We start from the raw sequence: 27445 nt of genomic DNA, 5'->3' as shown, positions 1-27445 counted from the left end.
TTAATACTACCCGCTTTTTCTTGGGGGAACCTAAGCACTGGAACTTAGCCGATGTCATGCTTTTTACAAAAATGTAGGACGGATTAATGATACTAAAATGTAGTTTTAATTATTATTTAGTTTCCATCAACAACAAAAATAGAAGAAAAGAAAGGAAACTGGTACCATATCTTTTTTTGGTTTAAACACGCGGGGTAAGTGTCTGATGCAAGTTTATAATGATATGTCCTCACCAAAGTCAAACTCAAAGATCCTGTTTCTTTGGTAATTTGTTATTTTGTTATTTTGTCATTGAGATATAGCTTCTTTCTGAATAATACATGTTATAAAAAACCAGTTTAATGTTATATATTAACTGTGAATAAAGTGACTACCTATAGAAGGACAATAATTTTCACAGGTGTTCAACAGGTTAGCATGGTTTGGGTAAATTTTAGGGACGGAGATCTGGCGTCAAAATGGGTAACCGTCAAAATGATCATATAAAGTGGATCCATTTATGGATATTACATCAAACTCAGGTATTTACAGTGATTTGGATTTCATGGTATTTGCAGATATGGCATTCATGAAGAAGTAAGTAGAGAAAATGGAACATTTTGCCAATGGACCCATGAAATCAGTTTTCTCGCGAAGCAGTTTTATCATCTCAGCTTTGAGAAGCTATTACTATTTGTTTTCCCCCAGATGCTATAGAAATTGCTGAGATGCTGATATGCTACTAATTGCATGGAGATGCAAACAATGTCCTAACTATTGAACCTTTCAAATTTCATCATATTGACACTGTAAATGATCAAAATAAAATATATGACCTATAATTGTAAATCCCTTTAATTAGATATTAGAAGCAATCAAGAGTGATCATTAAAGATAGGGTTTAATTGCACTTGAGATAACTATTTGGGTGTGAAAACCCCAAGCAGACAATTATGACATGGTAAAGAAAATTAAAGAAGTTTTAAAAGGTAGATCGGGTGTATTCTGCCATCTTGGATTGTAAAAAATGAAAACAACATGTTATAAATTTGATGTGTCCAAAGTGCTTTTCTGGATTTAACTTCATCAAGAATGCTTAAAGCCTGATAGTTGAAAGCCAAGGATGTATAAGAACCCAAACAGTTGAAGAGCTATACATGTATAACCAAAATGGACCTAAAAAAATAGCCAAATCTATCTACATGTAAGGTCAACTTTGCCTGAGGGAGGACTCCGGAGGAGTTGAAACCTTAGTTTCTTTATAATTTCAAAATTTATAAACGGACAATTTTAGAAAGGTTTTTTAGGTGTAATACCACCATTGATTTTCCCCTATTAGTCTTTGTTAAATTTGCACTTTTCAAAAAATTGTGCAGAATTGATCTTTGTTTCAAATATAGAAATACTTGGCATGAGTAAAGTTTTATCCTGTCCAGTACTGTAGAAAAAATTTCACATAACATTTCATTGCATATAAGAAAATAACCATCACTGGAAGTTAACCAATCAAATTTTCCCCCTTTTTTAACCTGTGTACAAGCTTTAGTAACCATGTAACCTCAAGTTTCCAAAATATTCTATAGAAACCCCAAATAAAAAAACAATGGTGCTTTGAAATACCCAAGATATATGTTTATGACCCAGAAATGTTTTACTGCAATGAAATGTAGGATCAATTACCTAAAACTGTCAAATTCAAGGGAATATTTTTTTTCAACCTATTTTCGTATGCAACCGGATGTGACGTACTATGATTTGGTGGTATTACACCTTTATAAATCATGTCAGTACAAAAGTACTGACTACTGAGCTGATGATATCCTCGGAGACTGATCATGCTGATAGTCCACCAGCAGACGTATCGACCCGTGCTGTACAAAATTGAAAACAAGAGGTTATAACTTTCATGCGTCCGAAGTGCTTTTCTGGATTTAACTTCTTCGGGAACGCTCAAAGCCTAATATTTGAAAGCCAAGGATGTATAAGAATAGGGGCCTCGGTGCCCGAGTGGTCTAAGTAGTTACTACTGTAATCACTAGCCAGTCAACACTGAGGTTGTGAGTTCGAACCCCGCTCGTGCGGGTGCACTCGACTCCAATCTTAATTGACTAGGATTGTCAGTTTTCCTATCGAAGGTCGGTGGTTTTCTCCAGGAACTCCGTCTTCCTCCACCAATAAAAACTGGCCGCCACGAAATAGCCCAAAAGCGGTGCTTAAAAGTGGCGTTAAAACACCAAAAATCAATCAAATCAATGTATAAGAATAAAACAGTTGAAGAGCTATATAACCAAAAAGTACCTAAATAGCCAAATCTATCTAAGGTCAACTTTGCCTGAGGGAGTTGAATAAAATAGAGTTAATAAAATTAATGGGAGTAAAAAAGCAAAACACAATCATTCTAGATTTTGAATAAAATATACAAATTTTGATAGATGAAGTAAAATAACAAAAAATCCAAACTCCAAGGAAAATTCGAAAAGGAAAGTCCCTTATTAAATGGCAAAGTCAAAAGCTCAAATACATCAAATGAATGGAAAACAACTGTCATATTCCTGACTTGTTACAGGCATTTCCTTTTGTAGAAAATGGTGGATTAAACCTGGTTTAATAGCTAGCTAAACCTCTCACTTGTATGACAGTCACATAGAATTCCAAAAATGTGTGAGCAAAACAAAAAGACATAATAGGAAAAAATGTCAAAAATTGGTGTACAGCAGTCAACATGTAATAATCTTAATCAATATATATAAAAACAAACAACTATGTCAACAAAGAAAAAACAAAGCACATAGCAAAAATGAAGGACAAGAATACAAAAATATCCATAGCACAATAACACAATGGTGGGATGTATAAATACTGTGTATAATCATGATAATATAAATATATGAATGTAATTAATTTGTTATACTTTTCATCTAAACAAGGATCCTTGATCTAAATGAGGAAAAGTGTGTGTTATTCTTATTATCACAACTGTTTTTAAAAATACAGAACATTTTTCATGAATCAGTTTTTTGCAAACTTTGCCTGAAAAGGGGAGATAACCTTACTTTTAAATAAGAATGTGTAGGAAATTTACCTATTATTTTTTTTTACCAAGAAACTTGTTAGTCCTGTGACCCCATTTTTTCTTTTTTCTTTTTTTAAAATTAGCCCTGTTAGCCATAATTTTTATTATATTTTTGAAAAAAGCATGATATAAACTTCATTTTGGCAAATTATTAGATATTCTTTCCATTTTAATTTAGACCCATGATCTACCTTAAAGGGCAGCCAACATAAATTTGGACAATTCAACAAATGTTAAAACACATTGTTGATTAACTTTTGCTACCTCAGTCTTAAGGTAATATATTTGAATACATTTGTGTGTTGATATAGATGTGGCCAAATATGTAGAATTGCTTCCCTTGTCCTGCTTATTTTTATTTTGCATTCGTATTATGTTATGAACTTATGGTGTTGTCTGCGTCTGCGTCTGAAGACATTTTGGTTCGCAGACAATAACTTGAGTATAAGTGCATGGATCTCTATGAAATTTTAGCACAAGGTTCCATACCACTAAAGGATGGTTGGGATTGTTTTTGGGGGCTATTGTCCTAGCAGTTTTGTAATTAGGGGCCAAAAAAAGGTCAGTTTTACTGGTTCATAGAAAATAATTTGGTTCGCAGACAATAACTTTAGTAGAAGTGTATGGGTGTGTAAGAAATTTTAGCGCAAGGTTCCATACCACAATAGGAGGGTTGGGATTGATTTTGGGGGTTATTGTCCTAGCTGTTTTGTAATAAGGGGCCAAAAACAATTATTTGTCTGGTTTTAAGACAATAACATGAGTATAAGTGTATATATCTCTGTTAAATTTTAGCACAAGGTTTCACACCACAATAGGAAGGTTGGGATCAATTTAGGGGGTTATTGTCATAGCTGTTTAGGAATTAGGGGTCAAAAAGGGCCTAACAAAAACAATTATTTGTCTGGTTCTAAGACAATAACATGAGTATAAGTGTATATATCTCTGTTAAATTTAAGTACAAGGTTTCATACCACAATAGAAAGGTTGTGATTTATTTTGGGGGTTAATGTCGTAGCCGTTAAGTAATTAGGGGCCAAAAACAAGCATTTTTCATGTTTCAGGACAATAATTTGTGTACAAGATTATAGATTTCTATGAAATTTTACCACAAGGTTTCATACTTCAAAAGGAAAGTTGGGATTGATTTTGGGGGGGTCATGGCCCAAACCATTTAATAATTAGGGGTCGAAAAGGGGTCAAAAACAACTATTTTTGTGGTTTGCAGGCAATAACTTGAGTATAAGTGTATTAAATTTTAGCACAAGGAAGGTTGGGGTTTATTTTGTGGGTTATTTTAGTATATGTTTAGGAATTAGGGGCAAAAAAGGGGCTTTTACAGATTGTTTTTTTTTCAATTTTTTGAAGAACTTCCTGGTAGGTAAGTTGTTTGTTATCCTGTATAAATTAATTTTCAGAATGTTAAATATATATAATTTTTTATAAAACAAACCCCTTTAAAAAGTTAGCTTATATTGTCCATTAACAAATAAATAAATTAAATTCTTGGTGTACTAAGATATTATGGTCCATTAATAAATAAATGAATTAAATTCTTGGTTTACTTGGATATGCTGAATCTAACCATGTATTTAGATTTTGGATACTGGACCATAATAGGTAAAATCCAATTTCACAAATTTTTCAGTTCTATGACCACATTCGTTCTGTGACAGAAACCTATGATGTGTCAAATATTTAATCACAATCCAAATTCTGAGCTGTATCAAGCTTGAATGTAGTGTCCATACTTGCCCCAACTCTTCAGGGTTCGACCTCTGCGGTCGTATCCAGCTGCGCCTAGGGGAGCATTTTATTTATATTGTTCTCCTCAAATTTATGTTAGTTTACACATTTAGTGTGCCCCTAAATGTTTAAAAAAAAATTGTAATGTATATTTTAAAAATTTTGCTTCAGACATTATAAAATTTAATCATAAAAAAACATCTACCAAAGTTTCATAAAATTCTATGAAGGTTTGACAAAGTAATTTGATGTGTAACACATTAACCCCAGACTGTAACTAATTGTTAACTGCAAAAAACTAAGTCCTTTTTTCAGTAAACTACAGAATAGTGAGACAAATTTTTTTCTTCATTTTTTTGCTCTAGATTATGTCTTAAGATTGTAAAAAAGCTTCTGTCCAACATAAGTAAAATTCAATGAAGGTTTGACACCATTATTGATGACTGAAAAAATTAAATTTTTCTATGTAATTAGAATGAACTGCAAAAAAGTATATTTTATGATTTATCAGTAAAATAAGGAAAATACGTATTTTTTTAAAATTTTGCTCTAGATACTGTCTTTTTGTCACAAAAAAGCTTCTTTGTCCATTTTAATAAATTTGATAAAATTCCATAAAGGTTTGACAAAGTTATTGATATCTAAAAAAAACTTTAACCACAAACTGAACCTTAATGCTGACAATGTTGACACCACACATATTTTTAAAAATCTTTTATTACAAAAATTGACAAATATTCCTATGTAACATTTTAGAGCTTAGCCTGCAAACAGTGCATAGTCATAAAATATTCTTTAGATATAAATTTTGGATCAGAAGGGATTCATATTGTGGAAAATATATGGCGTATGTTTACTTATATTCTTTATTTTGTTATGTAACAAAAACAATTTGAAGATCTGAGAGACAAAAAAAGTCGGCTTGCTAATATGGTAGAAAATTGGTAAATTCAAAAAATTTATGCGTGTAATTTATGTTCACATCTATCAACAGACAAAATGTCAAATAAATAATATTAATAAGCTATACTAAATTGAATGGTTTGATAAGTAAATTCCTAAATGCCTAAGTTTCTCAATTATTTATTTACTAAGTACACAATTATAAATCTCTGATTAATCATCTTCAGTTTCTCTTCACTGAGGTTACATTTTGTCTACTCCATTTTAGGATTTAGATCAAGTTAACAATGGATGCTGACAGAGTACTTCAGAGCCTTGGGAATTATGGACGTTTCCAGATCTTAGTATTTCTTTGTCTGTCCTTTATCTACATGAGGGGAGCATGGCCTGTCCTGGGAAGTATATTTCTTGGAGGGGTACCAGATTATTCTTGTAAAAAGTTTGCTGATAAAAATAAAACTATTACATATGGAACTTGTGATGTCACTCTCAGTATTGATGGACAGAATACAACCCAATCTTGTCCTAATGGTTGGGAGTATGGTGATGAGTTTGAAGAAACCATAGTGACAGAGGTGAGTTTTAACATGTTACTAGTAATACCGTTATTTTGACAATCTTTAAATTATTTATGTTAAACTTTTCAATGTATGTTACTGGTGAGTGAATATTTAAGCAGGCAGCAATCTCAGTTTTTCTTCAATGATTTGAATGATTATTGGTGTATAATGCCACTTTCAGCACTCTTGGCTATAACATGACGGCCAGTTTTTATTGATGGAGGAAGCTGGAGTACCCATAGAGAACCACTGACCTGCAGCAAAACTTGCATTTTTCGTCAATTAAGATCAAATGCACTGTCTAGAGCTGGCTTAGACCTCACAACCTCAGTGTTAACTGGCAAGTGATTACTGTAGATGAGCTACAGGTACTTAGAACAATCAGCAACTGTTTTTCAAAACAAAGTTAAAAGTTTAAAGGTTGAAATTTTACCAGTATATTTTCAGGAATAATTTAGTCTTTTTATCTTCAACAAACATTAAAAAAAATTTGAAATGGATTTAAAATATTTGTTTTTTTTTTACAGTGGGATCTTGTGTGTGATAGAGATTATTTAAATGAGTTGTCCACAACAATTTACATGGTAGGGAATACTATTGGGGCTACCTTCCTGACTCCACTATCAGACAGATTTGGAAGAAAGAAAACAATTTTGACACTTCTGTTGATACAAGCTGTCATTGGTATCTGTGCAGCTTTTGCTAATACATATATTTTGTTTACTATCCTTCGATTCTTTATTGGAATGTTAAACATGGTAAGAATAAGGTGTTGAAATTATGACTGTGGATTCATTTATTTTCATGGGTACTAATTTTTGTGGATTGATAATTTTTTTAAATTTTATTGAAAGTTGATATTGAGGTTTTTGTGGAAATCTGCACACAACTATATAGATGATTTGTACTTAGTTGTATATTTTAATTTGTGGTTTATCTTTACGTACGAAATCCACAAAAATTGGTACCACATCTATAATAATGAATGCACAGTATTTTTGACAAACCTGCCTTTATTCGCTTGACAGATTCCAGGTATTTTGAAGAATACTTTGAAGAGAATAGGTCAGGAAGTTAAACTTTGGCCATGACAATGAGAATGCTCAAATACTCAATACTGCAGTAGAATTTTTCAAATTAAAAAAAAAAACCCATCAGAAATAAAAGTTCTATTGGCATATTTCAATGCAATACAGTTATAACATCTGAAGATACTTAGTTCTTCTTTCAAAATGTAACTCAATTGTCTTAAACATTTAAGTTTTTGTCATCAATTATTATCTGTTACCTGTCACAAGATATATTAAAAAATCTTTTAAAATGATTGAGTCAGTATTGTCCAAGCTTGTCGAATTTCAATATTTTCATTATTATAATTACCAATGAAACAACTATGCATTTAAACAAAGACACAACACAAAATATCTACCTTTGAAATAAATATGCTTGATAATGCTAAATAATTAGGACTTTTACAGAAATCTTTGTAATTTTGGAATTAGAAGGCAATTTTATTAAATTGGATGACTATTGACTGTTTTTTTTTTAAATCAAACTTTAAGAGGGTATGACTAACTTGCAGTCTTTTAAAATGTTATGCACAGTGAAGTAAAACAAAAGTATCTTCCCAAATCAATATTTTTGAAATAGCCCTGATAGTATTTTTAATGGAATGGAAAAGAAAGGTTATAGTGCATCAATTCATGACACAAAATCTCTATAAGTACAGAAATAAACAAAAAGCAAAGAAACAGTGCTTTTATTGCTGTTCTTCATCCAAAGTCACAGTGAGACCTAAAACATGGGACAACAACTCTTCCAACATTGCAAGTTCAATACACTCCCTAGCATCATTTTGAGAACTCTCTGCTACATGTGAATCTTGCGCATCTTTGCATTAAATAACCTAACTGCAGGATTAAATCAACACATTATAAATTATATCTGGCAAAGAAATCTAATACTGTCATTAATTGCCCTACAATCAAAATGTAAAATACAGTAACAAAATGTTCTTTTTTTTCAGCCTATAGCATTAGCTACATATGTAATGGTGACAGAATTTTTTCCTTCTAATTTCCGCTCATATCCATCAGTTGCTGTCAACTGTTCCTGGAGCATAGGAATTATGGTGTTGGCTACGTTTGGATATTTTTTGCGAGATTGGCAGACATTACAGCTAGTCATTACCATACCTAATTTGTTAACTATAATTTTTTATTGGTATGTTTTAATTTATAATTAGATTTCATAACATGTTATTTCTAAAGATAACTGTTTTCTCCTTTAAAAAACTCATGGCCCAGATTTCAAGTAAAGTCATTAAAATCTATTTAACAAAATTTTGGGGTAAATACAGTACAGTATGAGGTTATCATTGCAATATTTTATGACTAGTTTGTGTAATTGTAAGCTGATTATACACTGAGATTTTTCATTCATACCAAACTGAATTTCTTTTCCATATTAGTAGATTTCATTGTTGAGACATTAATCCTATTATTTATGTAAATCAGTTGTGCTTTCATGAATGCTGCAATAAAATGCACCCAAGCTCATCCATTACCGTAAACATTTGGTCTGGTGTTCCTGTTGTATTTTGCACTATCATTGGTGCACTCAAAAAGTTGGTAATAGGAAATTTATTTTGCCTTATTGTTTCATTTTAAATGTTGTATTGGACTTAAAACTGTTTGCCTTTGGTTAATTTTGTTATTTAACACTTAGATTATTTCATTTCAAAAAGTCAAAAGTGTTGTATCTGTTAATGCTTCTTATCTTAAGAAATAAATGATAATAGTGCTTGTAAGTTTTAATGTCTTCAGATTTTTTCATTTCTGAAAAAATCATAAACAGCAATCATATTGTTTCATAAGTAGAGAAATTTCTGTTTGAACAGGTTTATTCCAGAATCTCTTCCATGGCTTATTGCCAAGAAAAAATACAATGAAGCAGAGAGAGTGACCAAATGGGCAAGTAAAATCAATGGTATACCTTTCCCTAGACATCTGTTCGAGGAAGCTGAGAAAGAAAATGAAGACTCATCAGAAAAAGGGCCCCATAGCAGTGAAGTCCTAGTAGAATCTGATCATAAACAAGCTTATACGTTCCTAGATCTGTTTAGAACGCCTGTCATTAGAAGATATACAATTATTACATTTTATTTATGGTAGGTATGTTTATAGTTATTGATGGGCTATGTTTTAAGGACAGTTATATATTTAACTTATTTTTACCAAAGTATAAGCAAATTGTATGGAATTCACTTCAGATTCAAATGTACTTTGTAAAAATGTTATTGATTGATTGTTGGTGTTTAACATAACTTTCAGCACTATTAGCTATATCATGGCGGTCAGTTTTTATTGATAAGGAAGTCATTTTGCCCCTTTAGAAACCTAGTCAATTAAGACTGGATTTGAATACAACAGCCACATGCAGGGTTTGAGCTCACAACATCAGTGTTGACAGGCTAGTGGTACAGTAGATTAACTACTAAGACAACTCGGTTAACATTTGAGATAAAATGGAAGATGCATTTTCAGACTGGTGAAAATATTTTGAATAGGAAAACTTTATTTTTCTACAGACTTCAGCTGATGGTAGTCAAAATACAAAATAATGTTCACATGGGCTTAGAAGTCAGCAGTGATTATTAATTTCAGAAAAGGTTCATTTAAAATAATTTTTCCATAAATTGACATTATATTTTTTTTGCTGATGATTATATTTCAATCATGATGAAACTTTAGCATTAAAATGTATTATTTCTTTGGTGAAAATTCTGTTTGGGGGTAAATGGTTTATTCAGCTAACATGGCTAACTTCTCCTACTGTTGTCAAGCTATAACTTTTATATATAGCAGAATGTTTATGCTTATATACTGTTAAAAGTATGCATATTATCAGGATTTTGATTTTCTTTGAATCCACAAATGACAGGATGTTGAACTTGTCATTTTTGTGAAATCATTTATGCAGGGAACAAGTTTTGATTTTCTTCTTCAAATTTCAAGCTTGAACTTTTATATTATACAAATTGTTTTCACAAAGAGAACTCAATTGTTGCTGATCTGGTGGCATAAAGACGGCTTTAATGCTTTCATAATACATGCATTTAAGAATTACTTGATTATATATTATTAGAACAAAACACTGTATCAAAATTTTGACTGTGACTCCATGAAAACTTTTCTTTAGTAAAATTGCTGAATGTTTTAATTATTGTAGAAAGCTTGACCTTGATTATATATATTTCAGGTTTGCTAATAGTATCAGCTATTTTGGTATATTATTTGCCACACCTACTTTACATGGGAACCAGTTTCTCAACCTTGGAATAAGTGGTGCTGTGGAGATACCAGCACAAATAGTTTGTGTGATAGCCATTAATTTGTAAGTTTGAAAACATTAACTAGAAGATTTCAGCTGTTCGTTTTAAGTCCTGATGGTTTTATATTTTTAGCTTTTCAAACCTATCTTTTTAACCAAAACTGTTTTGGAAAAAAAAAATTAGAACATAGAATGCTTAGGTGAGTTCTTTTTCAATTTGTTTTAATTAAATGGTAAATAATAAGGGGAATGAAAATGATAATTTTATGTGGAAATCATTTGAACGTTACAACTTGCAATGATTTCTCATTATTGCTTGTTTCAGAATCGTATTTGTGAATGTGAATATATAAATTGTAATTTGTATAATTCATAATAAAATATTGTTTGCACTAACTTTCAGTGAAACTTTGAATAATGATTATCTTTTGTGTATTAACTCCTTTTTGAAAAAAAGGTATTTGTTAGCTTTATCATTTTTATTTTTTGCTTAATTACAGATTAGGCAGACGAAAACCACTTATATTTTTCATGTTCTTGTGTGGTATTATGAACATAGTTACAATATTTGTTCCAGAAACAACAGGTATGTAGAAATTGAAGACCACAGTATAAATTTTAATGTAATAAAAAGTCATTTTATTTATTCACATTTAAGATAGAAAACTAAGATGTCTGTAATATTTACTATTAATAGTCAAGTCCAAGTCAATTTATGTATAGAAATTTTTAAGAAACTGAAATTTGGAGTAAATGCCTAAAATTTCGACTATATTTATATCTAAAAGTAGCACATGATGGTATATTTTTGATTACATATTTGCATTGACGAGGTGAAAAATAGTTTGTAAAAAAACCCACTGTGGGATCAAAACTGTATCATATGCATTAAGACACATAAGTATTTAACCCTTGTGTTGTAATTAAATATTGTGGATTAAAAGCGAAAAATATGTGTATATATTTATAAATGTATAGTAATATGAATGATGTTTTATAACCACCAGGTTAAACCTTATAGTTTTATCATTACTTTTTATCTAAAGGAAAACATTGGTGCAGTTTTTATCATTGTATTATATGAATTTCTGACTCTTTTCAGATGATGGTACTGATCTAAAGCCACTAATTATTACATTAGCCATGATAGGAAAGTTTGGTATTACTGGCTCCTATTCAGTTACATATCTGTATGGTAGTGAGATCTTCCCAACAGTAATCAGGTACTCTTAATCTCTATATTCTTTGAATAGAATTGCCTAGAAAATAGAAGATATGTCAAAGTTTAATCAATAAATCATGAATATCAAATTTTAGACCATGTCAGCTCATGCTATAATGGTCAGTGTGAGTTACAGCTCATAGCAATCAACTGGAAAATTCAAAGCTTTAAAACTATGTGTTCTGTTCCCTTTCGTCAAACAAGTTTTGTCAGCAATGTTAAGTACATGTTAATTTCACTTATTGAATGGTGAACTTGTTGACTTGTGTTTAAAAAGTTCAAAGATGAAGTTACAAAATTCATATTATTTAAAAAAAAATATGGCCATTTAACATAAGGTTTCAGTGAAGATGTATACTTATGACATATTTATATTTATTGCAGAAACCATGCAGTTGGTATAGCTTCACTGTTTGAGAATGTTGGTGGAATAGCGGCTCCATTTATAGTTTATGGGGTGAGACTTATTGAATATACAATTCTTTGGATTCTTCATTTATTTCCCCTGGGTAACAATTTTTGTGGATTGAAGAAAACTTGCATTTTCATGGATATTTGAATTCATGGTTTTGCCAAAGTCTGCATACATTCCTATAGAAAAAGTCTGCCTACATTCCTATAGAAAAAGTCTGCCTACACACCTACACTCCTATAGAAAAAGTCTGCCTACATTCCTATAGAAAAAGTCTACCTACATTCCTAAAGAAAAAAGTCTGCCTACATTCCTATAGAAAAAGTCTGCCTACATTCCTATAGAAAAAGTCTGCCTACATTCCTATAGAAAATTTATAATTTCGTTGGACAGTTAAATTGGTGGTTCACCTGTACCCATGAAATCCATGAAAATTGGTGTCCAATGAATAATAATGATTCACAACAGTATCGATCATATTAATTTTGCAATTGTTTTGTGTTACTGATGAACAACATTTGCTCATAAATCAGTTCTTATTTCACTGTAATTCTTAAGGCTTACAATTATTCATTTTAGCCTTATTTTATCATTAATCATCTTTTGAACTCTAAAGTTTACCTTACAACTTAACTGTGGAAAAAGAAAATCATGCAGATGGTGAAAACAAAGCAATCAGAAACATTGCATTGAATGAAGAATACTTAGTAATATTTAAGATTCCATCATCTTTTTAAGAAATGCCACTGCAAGCTTTAGTCAGTTCAACAAATTTGGGAAAATGATAAAAAGATATCACAAAATAACTACTCGCTTCAGAACCATTCATTTCACTCAATGCGTTCCTTAGCTTGAACAAGTATAAATGATGATAGTTTAAAAATTACATCTGCATCAAAATATTGTATTGGTCAAAGTTGAAAACCAGGGCTCTTGGTCATCACAAAACTGAACTTAGTATTCGGAGTACAAAATTTGTCCTCGAAAAACAAAATCTAGTATTTGATTGGTTGAGTTCTGAATCTTGAGTATGATAATTGTACTCAAAATTTGTATGACCGCAAGGCCAGACTTAACACTCTTATTAAAGTCTTTGACTATTGTATATTGAATTTTTCTTACAGGCAACATCTTTAGCAAAGCTCCCACTGATAGTATTTGGTGGGTTGACAATTGTTGGTGGGATTTTAATATTCTTCTTGCCAGAAACACATGGGCGACCTCTACCTGAAACGATAGAGGAAGTTGAAAAAATGACAAAAGAAGTTGTCTATGACAAAACGATATATCACCAGGCCATGAGTACACAGTTGGCTGGAATAAGAGAACAAAACACACGATTGTAATTGTTATTTACAAATCTAAGAGGTTAACTGTTCATTAGAGAAATCATTTATTTGGTTATTGTGGGATGTAGACAACCGAAGTTTGTCTTGTTGGAAATTGGGTCTGTACTCTTCAAATGCACACAAAACTGTGATTTTGTTATTACATAGTGCTATTATCATTATATTGTCACTTGAGTTTTCAATCTTGTTCACTCACACTAGTGTTGCTTATCTAATTACAGTTTTTCTTTAAAGATGTGAGTTTTCCATCATGATTTCTGGACAAGCATTTTCATTAAATTAACCACTACTAATAATGTTATAGAAAGAAATTTATTTGAAAAAGCTTTCATGATCTCTTTGGTACAATTGACATTGAAACAAATTTATTTAACTCCTATATTTAAAAAAAAAATGATTTGAATAAAAAAAGGAGGGACACTGTTCAACTTTGTTTTCATCAGAGTGTTGAACTTATTTTTCTTGATGAGTGAGAAATAGGAGTGGAAATATGTATTTATCAAACATACATCAATTATATTTCACGTTATCTTGCCATTGCTTAGTACAGTAGACTCCACCTAATTGGATATCGGCTAAACGAATATATCGGCTATTGTAATATTATTTCAAAACACCAAACCCTTCCCTATATGTTTAATGTTAATTTTATCGTGTAATCGAATATCGGATATAAGAATATATCGGCAAATCGGATAAGAATATTCAGGTCATTTTGTTCAAAACCATGCACAATCGGATATTTCAATGTTTTTCTGACAGGAAATGGACCCGGAAGTTACGAATTTACAATCTTGCAGACAAGAAGATTTTGTTTTTACTAAATAAAAGGAACTATTTCTTAATAAATTGTTGTCTTTAATCATTGTCTTCCTATGTCATGTGAATTAGATGCCCTTTTACTTCAAATGGTTTGAATTTATTTATAAAATATGCAAGACTCAGTTGACAAGTTGACGTTGCTGTTTGGAGAATTTTGATTAACTCTAAATGTTCACAGAATCAGAAATATAATCTAAACTGAATGTACCTCCTTCTGAATAATTTATTGCAATATAAATATAAATCCCTTTTGACAAGAGAAATCTGACTTTTGTCAGATATATTTTTTTCACATGTGCAAAAGTAACCACATGTCATGGACGCCATTTTGGATGTTTACAAATTTGTGAGAAAGCCTCTAGAACTATGACCTAAATATAAATAGTCTGCAGAAAACATAAACTTTATGCAATAATATTTTATCAATCATGATTATTTTCATAAATTCAAATTTGATTATTTAAAGAAATAAAATTATAACAAATACGATTTTAGTTTGGAGATTCTACACAGACATGCTTAGATCTATTTATAGCCAAATTAGTTTACCTGTGTGATAATGTAAATAATGGATATTAATTTGCTTACAAAACAAATAAAGACAAACTATGGATGGTAGATAATAATTCACATAAATATTTCAAGACATTTGATTTATTTTAATAAATAAAGGATTTAAAAACTGCAAACAAATTTAATCATTACATAATCAGCTGATAATTTTTTACACAAACATCGTGGTGATGTAACTAATAAAAATCACTCCATCAATCCTCCAGCCCTTTCACATATTTAGCAATTGTCAGGGTTAGTAACATCTCAGGATTATATCTACTCATTATTGCAGAATATTCAATGAATATACATTCATCGTCTAATTGAATATATCGGGTAATCGGATATTTTTAGCTGACATTTTGGGTATCCGATTTGCCGGAGTCTACTGTATTGTATTCTATGCATTTACTATAGTCCCATATCATTTCGTATGTGTCACTTGCCTAGCAGAGTTGACACAATACATCACTATCTGTTACCTAGTGTTGTCTGTGTTATCTACACAGTTTTGTTATCTGCTGACCCCTCTCACAACACCCAACATTAACCTACAAAATTAGCATAGACTTTCATCAGCCAAAGAGAATTTTTCTTTATTTTTTTAAGAGAGATACACACATCTCTTTTTCACAACTCAGTCTAAGTTGCTTCAGAATAAGATAAGCAAAATTGCAAAGATTCTTCCCAGTGGTCAAAATTGTTGTTGTTTTTAGCATACAAAAGGACAGCCCCTAAAAGTGTTTTTAATCCTCTGTATCATAACCTTATATTTAGTGATTGTGCAGGTTTATTTCTGGGGTTCCACACATTTTCATTTTGACAGTCAGCAGAAATACCCTAAGTTAGTAAATGAAAAAAAAAATGGACCATACCTCACTGTCTTCTCTTAAATCTCATGTAAATTATCATATGTTATTATTTTCCTAGAAGTATGACTTGACAGTAAAATGTAAAAAGAACTAATATTTTGTAGTACTGAGAAATAATTGATATATTGTATAGTAGACATTTGCCTTTTGTTGATGAGTGTTGGTTGATCTGAAGTTGGTTTTGATTTTTTTATTATTTTGTTGGTTTCCTTTCTCATTCATGTACTCCCCACATCTATATCATGACACATCATGACAAAACAAGATATACATAAATTACTTGCTATATTTTCTATAAGTTTATTATTATATTTATTAGTGCAGCTTTTGTTCCCAATAGTGATAAATTTTATTGTTAAATTTCAATTTTCCTTATGTTTATTATCAGATTTATTTGTGCAGCTTTCGTTTCCATTAGAGTTACAATATTTATGTAAAATTTTAATTTTCTATTTTATACCTGTTATATTTGTTTGTTTTAGGATACATATCTGAATGATCTTAAATTTGAATACATTTTCTCATCACCAATTCATTTAATATTTTTATAGAAACAGTTAATTCTTTGGAATCAGTATAACTCACCAGGTATGCCCTTGAAATATAAATGAAAATACATGCTCAAGTCATTGAATATAGTTTTGAAGATTTTTTATCATGAAAAAAAATGGTGCCGAATACTCACAAGTATCCACTTTTGGGGCATTTATAAGTCTTTACTAAGTAGATTGCTGTAATTGGTGTCTACCATTAGTTATAAAGTTAAGAAAAGACCCAGTGGGTTACTTTGCAGCAAACTTATAATTTTATTTATAAAGATGGTCCTTTAAAGCCATTATAGTTTCTATGACAATTTTTAAAGAACAGAATTGAAATTCTATTTGGTGTTGATACCATTTTGACAAATAGGATAAAGGGAATAAACCTCAGTTTTGTATTTTTTTCTTTAGTAAAGTAGTTTGTTGCGACAAATATTATAATATGGTTTTGTGATTGTCCTTTTGAATTTGCTTGTAATGATTGCTATCTTCAAATCAAAACTTTGACCATTTCAAATTTAATTTTGTTGAAAAAAGAGATTTTTGAATTATAAGGTTAGAATTAATAATTGTGGTACTTCTCTATGTTTAATAAAAAAATTATCTTTTTAGAAATTTTTGGATAAAGTGTTCGATTTATTCTTGTGTTCCATAGAAAATACTCACAATAAGAAGTTTATTGGAAGGGAATAAGATTGCCTCAAAAATATAAAGATTTTAAAGATCAGTTATTTTAGAAGTTTTAAGTTTCATTGGATGAAGATGTTTATAACTCCTGTTTATCACCCATAATTTTATGAAATGAAAGAAACAATGCTGCATAAAAAAGTTGTACATTTTGCCTTTTGAGGATTACTATGAGCCCATCAGAGCCTCTCATTATTTTTATGATATTAATGTCTGTTAAGAAGTGTGTATTGTGATGGGGCCAGGAAATGCATTAAAGGTTATGATATTAGCAGTTCATGTTTCCTTTATAAATCCTCGTGTGTTAATGTTATTTTCACCTCTTTATTATGTATTTGATCTTTGCATTTATGAATCTCATGATAACAACTGTTACAATTTATTTTGTTTGTTTAATAACATAATTTTTGTTTTGCTTCTAGTTAATGTTTAATTGCTCAGCATTTTTTATAACTGCTTTTATTATGCATTTTTTGATGAATTCGTTTTTGTTTTATGTCTGATTTTGTGGTAAGAATGGTTTTATAAGTTTTTGTTAAACAAAGATATATAATTCTTCATTTGTACAGAACTTTTAAAAGATATCAATCCAACAATCTAAAAATGATATTAGCTTTAACTTGCTTTTTTGTTGTACACTAACTGAAAATTATACATGTTGAGCACTAATGTCTTATGAAAATATAAAATCCATTAAAGAATCAAAATCATATTTCAAAACACCATTTGCAATTTTAAGCAGATACATATTCTCTTACAAAATGTTTTTATTTTTATTTAGAAATGGTTGATGTAAAACCATTTTTGTTTTCTTTTTGACACTGTTCTCAAGCATGTGGGCATTAATAAGAAAATGATCTGAAGCCATTAAGATACCCTGTTTTGGTTATTAAAACTTTAAATTTTTTTAAATAAATAAAAATGAAAAAATGCAATGGTGATTTTGAGTGCAAGAGATATGTATGTTGACATATAAGTAGAATAAACCGTATAAGACTACAAGTACTTTAAAAATGTTTGTATAGTTGTGTGTAGGGAATATAAAATAGAGTGTATACTTGTGTGTAGGGTGTATACAATAGAGTGTATAACTGTTTACTTCATTATATGTGTTTATGGTCTTAGAATAAAGTCAACATTGCATATAATGCAATTACTGTCTTTTGATGATGTAAATATGTGGTTTTATTGAATTTTGAAAAAACTAATATTCACTGAGGCTAATTGGCCGAAGTAAATATCAGTTTTTCAAAAGTCTCTAAAACAGTTTCAAATATGATTTTTTGTTCTCAAAATATGAATTTTGTTCAAAACAAATGATGTCAGCAAAACAGAAGATGTCACTCTACAAAAGCAAGCTTAAAAGAATCAAATGCCTTCAACATTTTAAAGCAACAGCTTTCACTTGAGTAATGACAACATCCAATTTTTCATTAAAAATCACTTTTTGTGGTAAATAGTTCTTAAATTTGATGTTACCAAAATTTGATACATTTGTATGTCATTCAAATTACATATGCATAAAAAAAAGTTGACATTGTCACACTTAGGTTACAATGATATGATCAAAATGTTTGCTGTCATTGAAGCGTGATGTATTTTTGTTAATAAAAGTTTTTGGGAATTTGTTAGTCTTTCATTCTTTAAGATATCTGTTGCCAATCCATACAAAAGTGAAAATTGATAATGTGTTTATGAGGTTAAGGAGCAATTGGTGTTAAAGATGCTCATTTAAGACTTATTTAAGGTGTACTCTTTGTGGTATTAATACTTGCATACCTTCCTATAGAGAATAAGCAAAGGCTACCATTTGTCATTGTGTCATCTGATTGACCCTAAATGACATTTTTCATGCCCCTGTGACAAAATGTCAGGGAACATATTGCTTTACCCCTGTGTGCCCGTGTGTCCGTCCATCTGTCTGGTCTTGTTAGCGCTCTCACGTGTACAATTCTTGCCAGATTTTTATGAAACTTATATCATAGGTTTATATCATCAATGTCTTAGACAAGTGGGAATTGTGGATGCTATTTACACCAGGTAAGATATCACATAGATTGATAGATACTACATAAATTATGAAACAAGTAGCTGTGTTACCTATCCTAACACAGATAAGATCTTGTGTTCCTTATGAGTCAGCAGATATGGGAAGATTGGTCTTTTTATCAAAAGGTAATAAAACTGGTTTTGAAGTTTTGTATACAGTGTAACTAATTTTTACGTGCTATTTTTTGCGGGACTTTGTGAATATCACCAACTTGGATCTTTTCTAATATAAATACATCAACAAAGTTATAAAAATTTGTGAAAATAAATGGATGTGAAGTTTGGTTAGTAATGGCTGAACCCAGGAATAAGTTGGATTACTTAACAGTATACATAGGGTAGGAAAATCCAGAAATATTGGTATCAGCTGAGTATTAATAAATTCAAATACCTGCTCATACCAGGATCTGATATCCATGATTCCTAACTATATTAATGGCTGGATAATATACGAAAGAAATGGTATTCTAAAGTTATTATTATAATTTGAAGTATTTTGTTTTTGAGTAAAAAAAAAAAAATTGAAACCCATCAAAGAGAGAAGAAATATATTTTTACATAAATCAGGTACTATTATAAAGTTACAAGAAAAAAGTAAAATAACAGAAATACCAAACTCCAAGGAAAATTCCAAACGGAGAGTCCCTTATCAAATGACAAAACACATCAAACAAATGGAAAACAACTGTCATATTCCTGTCTTGGTACAGACATTTCCTTAAAACATGCTATTATTTCAACTTGGAATTATTTTTAATTATGGAATTTGCATAATTTATTGTGCTTGAAGTTTTTGATAAATTCCATGTTTATTCTGTATTATAATGTTTTGAACGGTGCATAAAACTTTCCATACAATGTATTTTATATAGAAAGTGTTGTGCGCTGCACAGTACATTCTATTGAAAATGTGTTATTTTCTTTGTAATAGACCTTTTCAACAATTGTCTACACCTACAGTTGAGAACGACTACGACAGGTGAGATATGAGGGGTCGTCTCAAAAATAAAATTGAAAAAATATTATTGATCGCATGTGATTATTTTGATTGCCAATGAGACCACTATCCAACATGACGTGTATATAATCAATTGTTGTGTACCGTACCTTATTTTGTTTATTAGGTATTTGTTTATCAAAACTAAATTTATTTGTGAATTGACTATGAAGAAAAGGAAGGACTTCAATGCTTCATTTCTTTTAGACGTCGAGTTGAAAAATGAAAAAAAAAAAAAAAAAAAATACCTGTATTTTTGTAGTAGATGTTTAATTAATCAATGTTTTATATCTGTTGACTAGGGCGGTACATGTTTTTAAAGGCCCTTGGTGTCTCATCTGATTCAGATTCAGATTCAGATTCAAATCGTTAGCTTTTTTGTTCGTTCTCTTGCTATTTTTATGAATTCTGACCCCCCCCCCCCCAAAAAAAAAGGAAACAAAGTTACTATCTTTGATAAAAAAAAAAGGAAATAAATGTGAGAGCGAAGCATAATGTCAAAATATCAAATTGTAAACTAAATATTCTATTGTGACAAAAACTTACCAATTGCAATGACCAACTTAATTAGGAATTGTTTGAGGAGCATAAAACATGCGGCGGGGTTTCACCAGTATAATTGGGATCTTAAATCTCCCCAATGTATGGTCAGAGATGAAATTTAAAAACTTTATGCATGGAAAAAATAGAAAAGAGTAGAAAACCAAAGCTATGTCATGAAAAGGGGAAGGGTAAGCAGTTCTCGCTTCTTGCAAGACACACGAAGGTCATTTTTCAGGAACAGGGAAAGGAAAGGAAAGGAATCTACGACAGGGGAAAAGGTATGTTCACGTCTTTCGGGACACGGACAACCTATAACGGTCAATCAGTTCGGCGCTGTCAAAAAGACACTGCAAGGACAACAAGCTCTGTTGGGATATAAATACCATACGCATCACTGAAGAGACATTAATTGTAAAAATGCGCATGTGGCGCAGAAAAAAATGGTGCCGCTAATGTTTCCAGTTCATAACGGAAACATCTCAATTTTAACATGGTATCTTAAAGCGGAGTAGTCTCTCGTAACTAAATTATCTATGTGACCTTTTCCTTTGACCTTTAAACAAATAGGCTTTTACCCCTCCCAAAATTGAATGTGTACAACAAGTGACGCGAAGATCGGTTGAGAAACACAACTCTAGCGGACGGACGGTAGTCCTGTAACAATGTTCCTTCAGCAAATTCATAAATAGCATTACAAAAGCGAATTAATCGCAATTGGCATGTGGAACAATCTGCGTTGACAGTCTCGCTTATCTAAATACTCACATAATCATGAAATTTAAGAAGAAAAAAAGGCAGATTATGTGAATTGATTGCAGTAATTATTTACTTGAAGGTTTAATAAATTCAACGTCAAATGTCGTATAACTACATGTAATAAGAATGCTATACAAAAGGTAGAGATATAGTTCATATTTGTTTGAAATATGTTCTTTCGTCAAAATAGTGTAAAACGATAAATCGGAGATGTAAAAGTAATACTATTCATGAATGATTTTTAGTTTTGAGACGACCCCTTCATTTTACCTGTAAACTGTAGGTGTCATTAGTCGGTGTCGAGAGTTATTGAAAAGGTCTAATAGAAAGTGTAGTGCGCCGCACAGAACATTGAAATACAGAATAAAAATGGAATTTATCAAAAATTTCAAGCACACGAAATTATTCAAATTCCATAATTAAAAATAATTCCAAGTTGAAATAATAGCCTGTTTTTAGTAGAAAATTGTGGATTAAACCTGGTTTGATAGCTAGCTAAACCTCTCACTTGTATGACAGTCGCATAGAATTCAATTTAAATTGACAACAATGTGTGAGCAAAACAAACAGACATAATAGGTAAAAATGTCAAAAATTTGGATACAGCAGTCAACATTGTGTTGTAATCTTAATCACTATAGAAAAAATAATTATTTGAACAAAGAAAAACAAAATGGCATATAGACACTCTATAGACGAAGTACATAAGCAATAATAAAGGACAAGAATACAAAAATGACCATAGCACAATAACAATGGCGGGATGTATAAATACCTAACCACGCCAAAAGTATGTACCATAAATGGACTACAGTAAAGGTTAAAATATACAAAGACAAATAAAAAGAACACTATAACACGTGATTAAGATGATAAACAATGTCAGTACCTAGACTATACTTCAAGACCATCATGTATTATGTGTGAAGTTGATACGGAATATTTGTCAACAAGGGCTTGGTATCTTCCGATGAACTTTTTTAGAATAAGGACGAGACGTTCTTTGACATAACCCTGGTTCATCAACTTTCTGCTCAGACACTGGTGACGTTTTATAAAGTCTGAGTAGCAGCTGCAAGCTCTTGAATACTGAATGAGTTGAAAAATGTATATCCCATATGCGGGTGAAATAAGAATTGAAAATTGTTTTTCTAATTTTAAGGAAGATTGTAGTATAATCTCTGAAAATATTGATACAGACAAGCAATTTAATTATATTCTCTCCAGCATAAAGTATTGTGCATGCTTTTTTTTAAATATGATTATGAAAATGTTTGGAAATGAAAACACTGTAAGTTAAGAAATTAATGAGTGCATTTATAATTGCGAATACTTGAACACTGGCAAAAACTTGAAAACAAATTAATGCAGTTACATTTTTGTATCAGCTTGTCAATGGCTGTGCTGGGTAAATTATGGATTTAATGTTGCTAGACTAGCATCAATACCTCAGGACATTTTAAATACTGCAGCTAAAAAATCTCAGGAGTTTCATAATTGGCTTGTTATGAAGAGGTAATACTGACTGTATTACAAAAAAATCTACAGATCTTTCACACCTGTAGAAACGTTCATTGTACCATACTTTAACAACATGCATATAGGTTTATTGAATCGCCTAAAAGGTTTTTTGAATTACAAAAACAAAAGCTAATCAATGGCAGACAGCCATAGTCTAGATTTCTGACTTGGGACAGTCACATTGTCAATTTAATTGAATTCTATGCCACTGTCATACAAGTGAGAGTTTTAGCTAGCTATAAAACCAGGTTCAATCCACCATGTTCTGCATAAGGAAATGCCTGTACCAAGGCAGGAATATGACAGTTGTTTTCTATTGGTTTGATGCGTTTGAGCTTTTGATTTGCCATTTGATAAAGGACTTTCCTTTAATTTTTCCTTGGAGTACGGTATTATTGTTACTTTACTTTTTTAGAGAGTGACGTGGACTTATTTTCTTAATACTTTATCTTTTTATTTTGATCAGTGGAATAACAAATGTTATATAGAAGAGCATAAACAAGATTATACATTAGTTCTTTAGTAGTGTAACAACATTAAGAATGACAACTACACAGATACAATCTAAATAATATTGAATAATAAAATATCCAGGAATAACAGTGTCGGACTCAAAGCAACTTCCAAATCTGTGATATTTGCTTTTTGGTGGGACAGGATAGATTTCTCCAATTTATGTTTATGTATTGTCCTAATAATGACATCCTGCTTAATCATCTTAAAAAAAACCCATGAAAAATAGTTGCAGTTTTTTCACATTTTAGAGAGAGAGAAGAAGAATTCACGAACATCTACCTTACGGAAGAAACAACAATTTTATACCAGGCGTTATAAAATTTTTCTGTTATGCAATAAACATTTTATAGATTTAGAGGTGTTGTATGGCAAGCCGTTCTCGTCAAAACTATGTTTAAACCATTTTTCAAAAAATTAACACACTGAGAATTAAAAAAAAAAAAAAAACACACTGAGATTAAAAAACCTAAACACACACACTGAGAATTAAAAATTACACACTGAGATTTCATAAAAACGCACTGAGATTACGGTGAAAAACTTTATTAAAATTATAAGAAAACATTGGAACAATCTGCAAAAATACAAACAAAGCAGTGATTTTTTTTCTCAAGTGCCTATTATAGCATATAAACGTAACAAAAATAAAAGATTACCTTGCGAAATCAGGGTAACAGTTGAAAGAATTTTGAAACGGGACCATGCTTAAACAGTTTTAAGCAAAAAATCCCGATAAACTGTTAGTAATAATCTGAATTATAGGCAACAGACTTATGAATATGAGTTAGCAAAAAAAGTTGTTAAGGCTTGAAATTTATTACGAATGTTGGTTGTAGGAAACCGCATTTCATTATAATAACAAGAGTTCGGGATGCCAAGATATTAATCTGTTGAATTATTCATCTCATGAATATTCATTAGTAATTTGCATATTAATCTCAGTGTGTATTTTTGAAATCTCATTGTGTAATTAACAATTCTCAGTGTGTGTTTTTCAATTTATTTCATCTCAATGTGTCTTTTTAAAATCTCAGTGTGTAATTTAAAAATTCTCATTTTGTGTTTTTCATTTTTTTAAATCTCAGTGTGTAATTTTAAAATCTCAGTGTGTAATTTCGATTTCTCAGTGTGTTATTTTAGGTTCTTAAATCTCAGTGTGATTTTTTTAATTCTCAGTGTGTAATTATTTCGAAAAAATGGTTTAAACATAGTTTTGACGAGAACGGCTTGCCATAGTGTTGTGTTTGTTATACACATGTTTACAAATTGAAGTAAATCTAAAGTTACATAACTTTTACCTGATGTCATACGTTTGTACAAGAAATGTTTCTTGGTCACATCAAATGATTAAGAAATTTTGCAGCTATATATCAGCCATGTTAATTGATTATTTAAAATAATGAATATTTATGATTTTTGACCTTTCAAAACGATTGATTGATTAACAGACATGATCCTGAGATATTTTCTCCTGACAGTTTTCATTCTCTTAGCTCAACAATCTACCTTTAGCTTTGACTCGTAATGACCCAAAATGAAAGTTAACGTAGTCCCTATGTTTTCTTGCTAGTTTCTATCATGATAAAGGTGCCCTTGACTCAAATCTTAATTGACTACGATTGTCAGTTTTCCTAATGAAGGTCGGTGGTTCTCTCCTAGCACTCTGACTTCCTTTACCAATAAAAACTGACTGCAACGAAACAGCACAATAATGCTTAAAGTGGCGTTAATCATCAATAAATAAATCAATCAATTTATCATGAAAACACACAAATACAATTCAATAATTAATTATCAGATTTTCACCATATTAACTGTAAGACAAAATACGAAGCCTTTTTGACGAAAACCTGCATATTGTGACTCACATCTTATATTTTGCAGTACATTTATTGATATGCAAAAAACCTGATAATCGGTACTTATAAATCCCTTTTATTTTTTTGTAGTTTATGATGAGGCATATCAGTTTTACTGTCTCTCTTTACTGACTCTCTATCTTATCCTTAATCCATTATTCAGGTTATTAAAAGTTTTTAGGGCAAAAATTCCACTAAGAGCAATCAAATCTCTTTTGTCTCTTTCTTAATACATGTAGATACATCTTAACACAACATGGCACAGTGGTGTGAACATTGAAACGATTCATCCATACCTATATTAATCAGATATATATATAATATATAATTTACAAAATCGTGTGTTTATGTATTTTATACTTTTCAGGAAAATTAATTATTAAAATAAAACATGTGACAAAATTTAGCGCTGGCGTATGCATGTATCTGTTCTATCTACAAATGAAGATAATTCAATTCAAAATGTTAACTATACTTATTTCTTTTCTTCATACAATGCAAAGTTAAATTCACATTGCAGTTGAAAGCAAAACGAAAAGAAAGATTAAGGTCAAATAATCTGATGAGTGGAAGATACATTTTTATTATACTTGCTTTTCATTCGTTTTTTTAATGGGCTATCGCTTCTTGGATGTGACGAATGCAGATTTCCGAATATTTTCATGACGGAAGAGAAACATTCTGGAAATACTTGTTCATATTGGATGTTATCAGTAAGAAGTTTAAGAAAATTCAAGATGTATGCGGCAATCAATGTAAATATCAGTTAAGAGATCTCTTTCTACATTAATCATTATTCATATGAAATTTTGAGTGCATATTTGATCTTAGACATGTTAGATGTCAATAAACTTTCTTTTGTTTAGTGTCTTTGACCAATTTTTCGATGTTTTGTGGTTTAAGAGGAAAACACGAAAGCGTGGCCTATCTATCCTTTTGATTAACAGTATTAAGCAAGAGGGGATGAAATCAAACACGAAGAAAAACGGTTCTGAATGATTTGAATAATAAATCTATCGAGCATTTTGATAATTTTCGAATTCAGAATATCAAGTTAATATCTAATCTGTGTAGTCTTTGTAATAATTGTTGCAGAGCCAATAACCCATACTTAAGGTTGTCCATTTGGTGACTCTTTCGCATTTGTAATTCTGAAAATTAATAATTAAATAAATGAACAGACGTTGAATAAGCAAATGAATCCATTGTATGGTTAAACAAACAAATCCTTGATTAAAACCAGGCAATTATTACCCTAGGCCAAATTATACACCACAACACATTTGAAAGATAGCCATCCAAAATGGGAGGTGGCTGAGAGTCTGTGCAATTTTATTTGAAATTTGAAATTTTATTTTACCGACTTTGAAACTTTGGTAGCTCTATTCAAAACTAACCGCGTGTTTTGGCTCATATGTTATATATAGAGTCTTTAATGTCTGCATGTTTCAATGGCATTTCTAACTAGTCCACTTGTGAACGTTGTACTGTTGTTTAAAGATACTTAGTACACAAATTTGTATGATTCCAAATTATATATGATATACGAAAAAATAAGCCTCTTGGAATTTTACTTTTATGTTTATGAATGTTAATTTATGAATGTTTAATCATTTGTAATATATTGTCCACAAAAGGAGATAATTACTAGTTACTTCGAACCCTAAAAGTGTTATTTTTATTTCCATTACCATACAATTATCTGTAGTATCACTTTTAGCAACATCATACCTAAGTAATTTGGTAGTCACTGGTAAACAGTTTTGTATCCAGACAATATTTGGATTGGTATGCAGACGATTATATGTACTTACCGGATGTCGGTTATAATGGCGTCTCCTGCTTTGTCATTGGTGAACAAGGTATTCCAAGGCTGGGTCGTCATGCCTTCGTGGTGTACAGATTGATGTCTGGGTACCAATAAGTCTTCACTACACATGTGAATGAGCCCAGTTCTTGTGCCTACGACTACTATTGGCAAATTATTTCCATATAGACCACTTGCTACAGCAGTGGGCTCTGGGCCCTGATAAAAGAATTAAGGAGTATGACAGTGGATGATTGAAATATAAAAGACAGTATGACTATTGGAAAGCTTTCTACATACTTTTATTTAAAGAATATAAAACCAGACACTTGTCTGTTTTCATGTC

The 27445-nt window shown here is 30.7% G+C and overlaps 1 protein-coding gene and 1 long non-coding RNA gene across 2 annotated transcripts; one reads left to right on the top strand and one right to left on the bottom strand.

Annotated features, from left to right (window-relative positions):
- Positions 1–18675, top strand: LOC127735271 (organic cation transporter protein-like). The gene is made up of 10 exons (XM_052245396.1): positions 1–194; positions 5970–6276; positions 6789–7019; positions 8288–8484; positions 9161–9430; positions 10522–10656; positions 11094–11179; positions 11696–11816; positions 12200–12272; positions 13352–18675. The coding sequence occupies exons 2-10, from the start codon at positions 5989–5991 to the stop codon at positions 13571–13573; spliced, it is 1623 nt and encodes a 540-aa protein (XP_052101356.1). The 5' UTR covers positions 1–194; positions 5970–5988; the 3' UTR covers positions 13574–18675.
- LOC127735278 (uncharacterized) lies at positions 11734–27445 on the bottom strand. Its single transcript, XR_007998211.1, has 4 exons — positions 27107–27445; positions 24940–25123; positions 13350–13454; positions 11734–11852 (listed from the first exon to the last, which is right to left on the bottom strand). It is a non-coding gene; the product is annotated as an uncharacterized LOC127735278 (long non-coding RNA).

The sequence above is a fragment of the Mytilus californianus genome, unplaced genomic scaffold (assembly GCF_021869535.1).
Source record: "Mytilus californianus isolate M0D057914Y unplaced genomic scaffold, xbMytCali1.0.p SCAF_3, whole genome shotgun sequence".
Classification (NCBI taxonomy): Eukaryota; Metazoa; Mollusca; class Bivalvia; order Mytilida; family Mytilidae; genus Mytilus; species Mytilus californianus.
This window is presented reverse-complemented; position numbering and strand designations above follow the sequence as displayed.

Coding starts and splice junctions, on each gene's coding strand:
- LOC127735271 (XM_052245396.1), top strand. CDS start 5,989: ATGGATGCTGACAGAGTACTTCAGAGCCTTGGGAATTATGGACGTTTC. Junction 8,485..9,160: donor TTAACTATAATTTTTTATTG/GTATGTTTTAAT, acceptor CTGTTTGAACAG/GTTTATTCCAGAATCTCTTC. Junction 12,273..13,351: donor CTCCATTTATAGTTTATGGG/GTGAGACTTATT, acceptor TTTTTCTTACAG/GCAACATCTTTAGCAAAGCT.